The sequence below is a fragment of the Aotus nancymaae genome, unplaced genomic scaffold, assembly GCF_030222135.1.
Source record: "Aotus nancymaae isolate 86718 unplaced genomic scaffold, 86718_ANA_hifiasm-v0.15.2.pri h1tg000016l, whole genome shotgun sequence".
NCBI lineage: Eukaryota > Metazoa > Chordata > Mammalia > Primates > Aotidae > Aotus > Aotus nancymaae.
In genome coordinates this window covers 51,761,557-51,773,222 of record NW_026988428.1, presented here as the reverse complement: position 1 = coordinate 51,773,222, position 11,666 = coordinate 51,761,557, and the positions used below count along the sequence as shown (strand labels likewise).

Here is an 11,666-nt window from a genome sequence, read left to right as displayed (position 1 = left end):
TTGGACAGAGATGACAGATAACTCATTACATTGTGAACCTTAGTCCTAGGTCCAGTTCCAAACAAATCTTGAGTATATTAAGAGGGGCTACCATTTCTGCACTGGAAACGTTCTTGCTGCTAGCTGTGGAATAATGGAAGAGGACAGGCTGGGTGAAGGATGTGGCAAGGGTTAAACACAAAACCCATCTGAGTCATGAGCAGGGTTCCTGGGCTGCCCACTTCCACCTCCTTGTTAAATTTTTCTGGGATTCTGGTTAGAAAAGGAGATTTTTCACATGGGGTTAAAAAATTATGACACAGCCCCCTGGAAATTATACTTTTTTATTGGCTTGGCATGACTTTTAAAATAATACAAGCCGCTGTGACAGGCAACTGAAGTTATGATTTTTTTTTGGAAATGAGAACCCCGTCTTACCAGTAAGCCTGAGCTTTTAAATCATGTCAGTTGATGGTATGATCAATGTTTTTTGATTATGAAGCAAGCTCTAAAAAATAAAAAAAAATAGAACAACCAAAGTGATCTTCCTCTATACAAACTGTAAATTATCTTTCACAGCACCTCATTGGACTGGTGGCTTTGAGGGCTACGTTAAGTAGGTTATCCTCTCATCTAACCAGCACTAGTATCTCTTGGGCTGCTGTGAGTGACACATGCTGAGTAGGGTGAAGGGAAATGCTGGTGAATTGCATTTTGAGGTGTGGGCTGCTGTTAGTCACTCTGTCTCTTGCCATTGCCAAGCACAGGCAATCTTCCTTCACCAAAAGTTGTTACCCAAGGGGGACACTGTCCCAAGCTGTTGACGCTCTCTATATCAAAGCAGCATGGCTCAAAGCAACGATTCCAGTAAGTATTAGGCTCTACTTAAAATGATGACCTCAAGGACATTTACAGTCTTGGATACAACTTATTTCTTTTTGTTTTATTGTAGGAAGACCGCATTAAAAATATACGATTATTAAAAAAGAACACAAAAAAGCAATTTATGGTAAGCCAGAACGTCTTTTTCTTTTTTTACATTTCTACTTATTTGATGTTTATTTCCCCCTGCATTTTAGTTTTATTCAGAGAGTAACTAAGTAATGATCAGGGGGACATTAAAAAAAGGTTCATAATTTACCATATGCAATTTCTTGTATCTTATTTGTAGAAAAACTGCAAATTTCAAGAACAGCTTCTGTCCTTCTTCATGGAAGACGTTTTTGGTCAACTCCAGTTGCAAGGTTGCAAGAAAATACACTTTGTGGAAGACTTTCATAGCCTTAGGCAGAAGTTGAGCCACTGTGTAAGTATATACAACAAATACCGTGCATTTGATCCTAGAAACCTATTTAGAAGTCAGCATGTAAGAAGCTGTCTACACACCAAAGGGTGAGTAAAAGAAGCTTTGTAACTGTTGGCTTGTAGTTCAAATGGAGAGGTCATCACCAGGGAAATAGCATCAAATAACTGTGCATCACAGTTATATAATATAATATATATATAAATATATAAATAATAAATAACTGTGTTGTTATTTATTATTTCTTAAAGAATGGCTCATAAAGCACACTGAAGAGAGCTAAAGTAACATGAAATGGTTTTCAAATAAGTACTTTAAAATCATTCTCTCATTATGTGATTCCTGAGTAATTCATTCATCCATTTAATATTTCCTGAGTACCAACTTTGTGCGGAACACTATTCTAGTATCTTTTTCTCCCTTCCTTCCTTCTTTCCTTCCTTCCTTCCTCTCTCCCCCTCATCTCTCTCTCCCTTTTTTCTTTTCCTTTTTTTCTTTCTTTCTTTTTCTTTCCTTTTCTTTCTCTCTCTCTCTTTCCTTCCTTCTTTCTGTCCCATAATAATGAGAACTTTCTGATGTCCTTTTTCTTATTTACTTATCCTTTAAAAAGAATAGGTGTGCCCTTTTTAAGGCATAATCTCAGTAAAAACTTAAAAAGGGATAGACATGCCTTCTTTGGTACCTGAATTATTTGATACCCCAGTATGGTCACTGTCATAGCAAGCAATGGAGAATTAATTAAGAAGGTAAAGGTGATCACATTTCTACGAAAACTTCCACAGTATTAATGACCAGTGCAGAAAACAAAACAAAACAAAACAAAACAAAACAAAACAAAACAAAACAAAACACACTGAGCAGGAATCTGTGCAATGTTGAGTTGCCTCTATAGGGAGTGTTGAAGCTTTTCTGTGCCCTTGGTTGGGGTCCAAGTGTGCTTTCTCCAGCCTCCTGCAGTTGCAGCTTGCAGATGGTACAAAGGTCAGGTGGGGAGCCTTATTGCAATCCTTGGGAAGCCAGTTGGAAAGGAGCTCTCCGTCCTGGGCATCATGGTCACTGAGACTTAAACACTGGGCCATTAGAGACAGGTGTTTATTTTTTAAGAGTTAGGATGTGTTTTTTCTCGTGGTCAACTAAAGTGCTCAGTAACCCAAATTTCAGCCCAGGGTACCTGAGGCATTTTATCAGTGTCAGCTGATCAGTTAGGTTAAAGGCAAGCAAAGCAAAGCAAAGCAAACAAACAAACAAACAAGAAAACAAAGCCAACAAATTTAAGTTCTATATTTCTTTGGTTAGTTTGTGTTTGTTATATACTTATTTAGGTTTGTATTGCATGGTTTTTCATAAACTCTCATATTTTATTAAAATCACAGCAATGATAAAAAATTACAAACTGCTACCTGTTTTCAAAACACAGGGAAAATTCTTTGGGCCAGTTCCCTTGCCTGAAATTTTGTTCTATACTTAACCTATAAGATTACCTTATGAAGACAGTATACATGTAGCTATAAATAGTCTCATAAATATAAGTTGCATTGTTAAATCCTTGCCTGATACAGTACAGAGTGTCTGGTTACCCAGAACCCCCAAATCCATATCGGGTTTTTACCACTAATTTGGTTTTGTTAGCCCAAATAGCTAGAGAACACATAGCAACAGTTATAACCTAAAATGAGCAATAGTCTGGATGAAAAGCTTAGGAAACCTAGATATGTCTAGGAACTCTGGTTTTTCTTGGTTTGTTTCTGGGGAAGCTTTTTCCTAAAGGGCCCCCAAAGTGGGTGGGACAGTGTGATGCCTCTCCGGTTGGTTGTTGCTGCTTACCAAAGTGTCTGGCTCCCTCCTGTGGCCCAATACAAACACATCATCTAATCAGTCTCCTCATGCAACCCATAACTCCACGCTTTCCTTCTTCCTTCCTCCCACCGCCAGCCTATCAGTGTCAGCATAAGTTAATTTATTTCACAAGCTGTGAAGTTTATGCCCTGGGGTAAAGCAATCTCCCCTGTAAAATATAAAGCAACGGGATTGGCCTGAGCGTTAGAAAGACTCTGCAGACATTGATTTAGGGGAAAAGGTAACTGGCCTGGTGGTCTAATCTGTCAGCCAAACATAATTATATATTTCTGGCAACAGAAGCTGGTATCTGTCTGTTTAATACAAATTAACTGAGCATCTACTCTATGAAGTTCTGAATTAGTGGTTGGGAGAGGGTTTAGCAGACAGAAGTTATAAAACATGAAGTAAACATTAAATATATATTTTTAATTAAAAATGGACACTAAATGTCATTAATGTATAAATGGCCAACCTATAGAAACTAATCATACTTGCTGTATTTCCCGTGCTATCCGTACTACTAAGGTTGTTGTGGGAAAAATAAGTAAAACAAAGCTCTGGGGATTCAAAGCAGGAGTGGTCAAGTCCCTTCTTGAAAAGAGGGGCTGTGAGAGGCGGCCTTCAGTTGTGCAGCCTCCGAGCTTTAGCAAGTTTTCTGCAGAACCTTGACATATTTCAAAACTGGTCCAAGGTTTCTTCCACGATCCAGAGACAGGAGGAAATATCCCACTCTCTGTTTCCAGGAGGTGGTACTCTGGGATAATGCTTAGGTTAGTATGATGCTATATGCCAAGTAGGATTTTGAGGGGTTGAGTGAACAACAAATGCTGCATTGGTAGTGCTGCTCCAGAGTTAAATGCTGTCTGTGTTCTGAACAGTTGATTTACGCACAGAATTTTGGCACACAGCCTACTTGCTTAATGTGTGCACTTAATATTTGAAATTATGCCAACAATAGAACATTGGTGTGTGTTCTTCTGAAATTTCCCCCCAAAACTTGGAAATAATTTTAAAAAAGCAAAACATATGATATTGATTGCATTAAATCATTTGAAGAATCCAGTAATTATTTATTTTGTATCTTAATACATTAAAGGTAATAGTAAGGTTTACTACAGCTCTTTATAAATTATTAGTTTGTGAATGGGATTTTTAAGTGCTCCTATCTGTGTACATGTTTTATTTCTGTTGACAATTTAATGGATACCAGAGTTGTTAAAAGATGCTTACTCTGCTAAAGTTGCAAAGACATTTTAATTTCTGATGGTAACTTTTTTTTCAGATAGTGATATTTTACCAAATAGGCTGTGACTCCGGTTGGATTTGTTGATTATGTGCTGAATTAGGTGAAAATTTTCACATATCAAGAGCAAAGTACTAAATTCTTCCTTTAAAATTTACAGTAGCCTTCCCTGGTGGGTTTAATAGGAACATCTGGGTTGGGGAAATATTGCAATTCCAGTGATGAAATACTTGTGTATTTCATCATTCATTCCAATGATGAAATACTTGTGTATTTGGTACTATATTACCAAATCTCATTACGTTGGAATATAACCTGGATTATATCTGAGTTATCCTTGGTGGGTGTTGTTTTGTATCACCAGAAAGAAAAACTTAAAGATGAATTCTAGTATAACCCGGAGTTAGATACTGGATTACATGTTGTCAGCTGGAGATGATCAGTATCTGTTTCACTTGCAGTTGCCTTGCATGGAGCTTTATGATTTCTGGCTACAGATAATATTACTCTTTTGACATTCATATCGTCAGCCCACTATTGAACATTTTTAGGTTTTAGATAGTTCAAAATTCAGATGTAGAAGTAAAATGCCCATGGTGAGTACAGTCCTATACACCTCTCTTCCATTTATTCTTTTTTATTCCTGTTTGTAGGCAACATTGTGTCACTCATTACTATTTGATAAAGGCAATGGAATAAGTAATTACCACATTTTGAGGGCATGGATTTGCACATGATGGATATTTATCAAATGGCTGAGACCACGTGGTTTCCTTTCTTCATTCCTTTCTTTTTCCTCCCACCACCCATCCTCCTTTCCTCTAATATACTTAAAAAACAGTCCATGTGCCTGCTCCAGAACAATTTCCAAATGATGAATTTGTCAATAACCAAGTTGTTGAATTTTATTTATTTATTTATTTAGTTTTAGTTGACTAGCTTTGTTTTGTCTTCATAAGAAAGAAGCTTTTGTGTTGAGGACTGTTGTGTTTATCTCTGCTCCTAATTCCTACTTCTGGAAATATAGATTGAGTAGCAGAGACGGGGGAGACCTGAGGATATAAAAATCATAAGATCAGAGTGTTTTTGAACATACAGAATTCTTATGACTACATTTAACATTAACATATTTGTGTACGGGGGAGAATATATAAGAATTTGGCCGTGTGCGGTGGCTCACACCTGTAATCCCAGCACTTTGGTAGGCCAAGACAGGTAGATCACCTGAGGTCAGGAGTTTGAGACCAGCCTGACCAAGAAGGTGAAAACCCATCTCAACAAAAAAATACAAAAATTAGCCAGGCATGGTGGTGCATGCCTGTAGTCCCAGCTACTTGGTAGGCTGAGGCAGGAAAACCTCTTGAAAATTCAGGAGGCAGAGATTGCAGTCAGTTAAGATTGTGCCACTGCACTCCAACCTGGGTGACAGAGCGAGACTCTGTCTCAAAAAAAAAAAAAAAGAATTTGCCGTAGTCAAGAACACATTTGAGTAAATGTACCAGTTTTGGTGTTAGAGTTAGTTTTGGCTAACTGGCAACTGTAAGAAGTACTCCTCCACTTTTTGTGGCTTCACATTTTAAAAACTTTATTTTTCACCTGTGTAAAAGTCCAATCTGGGTTTTTAGATGGTGTCACATTTCTCCACATCATGAATGAAGGATCCAGACTCATTCCGTATTACAGCTATGTCTTCTAAGAGGGATGAGACTAGTAAGAAGACGTCTCAGCTTCTCAGAGGTCTTGATCCCCAAATCGCACATTCACTCTGCTCACATTCCATTGCAAGAACTCATCACATGGCACAAGTAACTACACGGAATCCTGGGAAATGTAGTTTAGCTTATGACTTGGAAGAAGAGAAAAAAAATTTTGGCCAACAGCTAGCAGTCCTGCCATAAATATTTAAGAATTTTTAAATATTATTTATGACCAAGGTCATTCTTAGCTTACAGAGTACTTTTGCGCAAAGCAGAAAAAAATATATAGCCTTGCAGGAGCAAGGTACGATAAATATAGCACTCTCTTAAGCTGCGTATTCATGCCTTGCTCAATGGTACAGGATGATCCTGTTTATAACTAGTCAATGAACGATTTATTCTTATGAATATATTCTTCTCATGAATAAGAAGGGAATTCAGACACAGGAAAACTGAACTTACCCTATAATGGTATTATAAAGACGAAATAGAAATTGAAATAACTGAAACTAATGGGTTAAAAGAAACAAGTACATTTTGTAAATTGGCTGAGTAGTGTATTAGGGTTCTCTTGAAGGACAGAATTAATAGGGTAGATGTATATATAAAGGGAAATTTATTAAGGAGTATTGATTCACATGATCACAAGGTGAGGTCCTAAAATAGGCCATCTGCAAGCTGAGGAGCAAGGAAGCCCGTCCGAGTCCCAAAGCTGAAGAACTTGGAGTCCGATGTTTGAGGGCAGAAAGCATTCAGCATGGGAGAAAGATGTAGGCTGGGAGGCTAAGCCAGTGTAGTCTCACCACGTTCTTCTGCCTGCTTTTATTCTGGCTGCACTGGCAGCTGATTAGATGGTGCCCACCCAGATGGAGGATGGTACTGCCTTTCCCAGTTCACTGACTCAAATATTAATCTCCTTTGGCAACACCTCACAGACACACCCAGGAACAATACTTTGCACATCCTACAATCCAATCAAGTTGACACCCAACATTAACCATCAGGGGTAGTGAATTGATTTTTGGCAAATTATCTCACAGCAGTTTGGCCTAATTCTACACTCGCTGCGCACTGTGCTAGGTGCTAGGGTAAGAAAGGCACGCATGATTTGGTCCAGGATCTCCAAATTCTTTTTGGATGGGAGAAGTAAACAAAAACGTTCAATGAATCATAAAATGCAACATGTATGAGTGGTTACAGTTTTCTTCCGAGGAAGTCACAGTGGAAGCCCAAAGGAAGAAGTAGTTAATTCTGTCTGCTGCAGAAATACAGTACATGTTGGGGGAAACTGCAAAAAGTGTTATTAAAGAAGGTGATGCTTGAGCTTAACTTCCAGGGGAATGGCACAGGAAGAAGGCTGAATAAAGGTTTGGTGGTATGAAACAACATGCCATATTCAGGAAGCTGCAAGTAACTGAGTATGGATGTAAAGGGGCTTGTGGACCGTAAAGACAAGGCAAGCTGGTCAGATTTTAGCCAGGGGATATTAGTAGGGTCAGGTAAAGGCAGGCCTGGTAAGACTGGCTAAGGAGTTTGGATTTTATCCTGAGGATAATGGAAAGTCATTGAAAGGCATTGGACGTCAAATACTCAATGTTTTAGAAAGAACTCTCTGGTGACTATGTAGAGGTGTATGTAGAGGTGAGGCTCAAGGCAGAGGAAACCATAAGAAGAGGCTTGCAATAATGTGTCGAAGTGGTGGCACACCAATGTCATAGGCAAGAGCGAGGAGAGCCTGAAGGAGAGAGGAGAGCCCAAGATGAGCCCAAGATTTCAACTTGGAGGCCGGCTGTGCGGGTGCTGGTGCCATTCGCTAAGAACACAGATGTAGAAAGCTTGCAGGAGGTTAACAGACTTGCTAAAAGTTTGAGGAGTCCCATGAAAAGTGTAATTACAACAGTAGCATGTAGCTTTTTGTATAGATTTTGTGTATGTTTAAAATGTATTAATGTATTTATTTATAGATTTATTGAGGTATGATTGACATACAATTTTTTTTTTTGAGATGAAGTCTCACTCTGTCACCCAGGCTGAGAGTAGGGGCACTGTCTGGGCTCACTGTGACCTCGACCTCCCGAGTTCAAATGGTTCTTGTGCCTCAGCCTTCCGAGTAGCTGGGACTACAGGCATGTACCACCACACCTGACTAATTTTTGTATTTTTAGTAGAGACGGGGTTTTACCATGTTGGCCAGGCTGGTTTCAAACTCCTGACCTCAAGTGGTACACCTGTCTCAGTCAATCTCCCAAAGTGCTGCGATTACAGGTGTGAACCACTGTGTCCAGTCTTCTAATTGACATACAATTAACTGAGCATATTTAAAGTGTATAATTTGAAGGTTTTAACATATGTATACACTTGTGAAATCAACACCACAATTAATATAATAAACATATCCATCACTTTAATGTAAATGGTATTATTGTATGTGTTACACTCTTTTTTTTTGGTCTGGCTTCTTTCACCTAGCTATTCACCCATAAAGTGTAATAAAATACAAAGTTGTTGTTGTTGTTTTTAATTTTACTTTAGGTTCTGGGGTACATGTGCAGATCATGCAGGATTGTTGCATAGATACATACATGGCAAGGTGGTTTGCTGCCTTCATCCCCCCATCACCTATATCTGGTATTTCTCCCTTCATTATCCCTCCCCACCCTCCCTAACCCCTGCTGTCCCTCCCCTAGCCCCCGACTAATGACTACAGTGTCTGATGCTTCCCTCCCTGTGTCCATGTGTTTAAACTCTTCAACACCTACCTATGAGTGAGAACATGCAGTGTTTGGTTTTCTGTTATTGTGTCAGTTTGCTGAGAATAATGGTTTCTAGATTCATCCATGTCCCTATGAAGGACATGAACTCATCGTTTTTATGGCTGTGTAGTATTCCATGGTGTATATGTGCCACATTTTCTTTATCCAGTCTATCGGTAATAGACATTTGGATTGGTTCCAGGTCTTTGCTATTGTAAACAATGCCACAATGAATATATGTGTACATGTGTCTTTATAACAGTATGTTTTATAATCCTTTGGGTATATATCTAGTAATGGGATTGCTGGGTCAAAGGGAATTTCTATTTCTAGATCCTTGAGGAATTGCCACACTGTCTTCCACAATGGTTGAACTAATTTACACTCCCACCAACAGTGTAAAAGTGTTCCTATTTCTCCACATCCTCTCCAGCATCAGTTGTCTCCAGATTTTTTAATGATCATCATTCTACCTGGCGTGAGGTGGTATCTCAATGTGGTTTTGATTTGCATTTCTCTAATGACCAGTGATGATGAGCATTTTTTCATATGTTTATTGGCCTCATATGTGTCTTCTTTTGAAAAGTGTCTGTTCCTATCCTTCACCCACTTTTGAATGGTTTGTTTTTTTCTTGTAAATCCATTTTAGTTCTTTGTAGATTCTGGATATTAGCCCTTGTCAGATGGGTAGATTGCAAACATTTTTTCCCATTCTGTTGGTTGCCAGTTCACTCTAATGATTGTTTCCTTTGCTGTACAGAAGCTCTGGAGTTTAATTAGACCCCACTTGTCTATTTTGGCTTTTGTTGCCAGTGGTTTTGGTGTTTTGGCCATGAAGTCCTTGCCTATGCCTGTGTCCTGAATGGTTTTGCCTAGGTTTTCTTCTAGAGTTTTTATGGTGTTAGGTCTTATGTTTAAGTCTTTAATCAATCTTTAGTTAATTTTAGTGTAAGGTGTCAGGAAGGGGTCCAGTTCCTGCTTTCTGCACATGGCTAGCCAGTTTTCCCAACACCATTTATTAAACAAGGAACCCTTTCACCATTGCTTGTTTTTGGGAGGTTTGTCAAAGATCAGATGATTGTAGATGTGTGGTGTTGCTTCTGAGGCCTCTGTTCTGTTCCATTGGTCTATGTCTCTGTTTTGGTACCAGTACCATGCTGTTTTGATTACTGTGGTCTTGTGGTATAGTTTGAAGTCAGGCAGCATGATGCCTCCAGCTTTGTTCTTTTTGCTTAGGATTGTTTTGGCTATGTGGGCTCTCTTTTGGTTCCATATGAAGTTTGAAGTGTTTTTTTCCAGTTCTGTGAAGGTCATTGATTGCTTGATGGGGATAGCGTTGAATCCCCCCCCAAGCAGCTACCTGAGATCAAAACTATGTAAATCCAAGAGATGGGGAGATACCAGCATAAGAAGAATGAAACCATCAAAAATCAGAACGTTTCTCCCCCACCACGAGATCACGACTCCTTACCAGCAAGGGAACAAAGCAGGACCGAGAACGAATTTGAAGAATTGACAGAAGCAGGCTTCAGAAGGTGGGTAATAACAAACTTCTCTGAGTCAAAGGAACATGTTATATACCAATGCAAAGAAACTAAAAACCTTGAAAAAAGGTTAGATGAAATGCTAACTAGAATAGCCAGCTTAGTGAAGAACATAAACAACTTGATGGAGCTGAAAAACACAGCATAAGAACTTCATGAAGCATACACAAGTTTCAATAGCTGAACAGATCAAACAGAAGAAAGGATATCAGAGATTGAAGATCAACTCAATGAAATAAAATGAGAAGGCAAGAAAAGAGAGCAAAGAGTGAAAAGAAATGAACAAAGCCTTCAAGAAATATGAGATTTTGTGAAAAGACCTATCTACACCTGATCGGTGTACTGGAAGATGATGGGGAGAATGAATCCAAGCTTGAAAGCACTCTTCAGGATATTATCCAGGAGAACTTCCCCAACCTAGCAAGGCAGGCCAACATTCAAATACAGGAAATACAGAGAACACTACAATGATACTCCTCTAGAAGAGCAACCCCGAGGCACATAATTGTCAGGTTCACCAGGGTTGAAAGAAAGGAAAATATACTAAAGGCAACCAGAGAGAAAGGTCAGGTCACCCACAAAGGGAAGCACATCAGACTCACAGTGGATCTCTTGGCAGAAACCCTACAAGTCAGAAGAGAGTGGGGGCCAATATTCAACATTCTTAAAGAAAAGAACTTTCAACCCAGAATTTCATATCCAGTCAAACTAAGCTTCATAAGTGAAGGAGAAATGAAATCCTTTATAAACAAGCAATTGCTAAGAGATTTTGTCACTACCAGACCTGCCCTGCAAGAGCTCCTGAAGGAAGCACTAAACACAGAAAGAAAAAACCAGTACCAGCCACTGCAAAAAAGAACCAAATGGTAAAGACCAATGATGCCATGAAGAAATTATGCCAAAGAAAGGGCAAAACAACCAAACAGTAATAAAATGGCAGGATCAAATTCACACATAACAATATCAACATTAAATATAAATGGACTAAATGCCCCACTCAAAAGACATAGACTGGCAAATTGGATAAAAAGCCAAGAATCATTGGTGTCCTGTATTCAGGAGACCCATCTCATGTGCAAAGATACAGATAGACTCAAAATAAAGGGATGGAAGAAGATTTACCAAGCAAATGGAGAGAGAGAGAAAAAAAGCAGGGGTGGCAATCCTAGTCTCTGATAAAATGGACTTTAAATCAACAAAAATCAAAAGAGACAAAGAAGGGCATTACATAATGGTAAAAGGATCAATACAACAAGAAGAGCTAACAATCCTAAATATATAGGCACCCAATAGAGGAGCACCTAGTTA

At 38.9% G+C, this 11,666-nt stretch overlaps 1 protein-coding gene across 2 annotated transcripts in view; it reads left to right on the top strand.

Moving 5' to 3' along the window:
* The first annotated feature begins 635 nt into the window (after nucleotides 1–635).
* The window catches only part of IL26 (interleukin 26), a 33,139-nt gene continuing 22,108 nt past the window's right edge, over nucleotides 636–11,666 (top strand). For both annotated transcript variants that reach the window (XM_012444972.1, XM_012444970.3), the window contains exons 1-3: nucleotides 636–846; nucleotides 932–988; nucleotides 1,151–1,285. In XM_012444972.1, coding sequence (XP_012300395.1) covers nucleotides 676–846; nucleotides 932–988; nucleotides 1,151–1,285 — 363 coding nt within the window. In that variant the 5' untranslated portion in view covers nucleotides 636–675. The remainder of the gene's footprint in view (nucleotides 847–931; nucleotides 989–1,150; nucleotides 1,286–11,666) is intronic.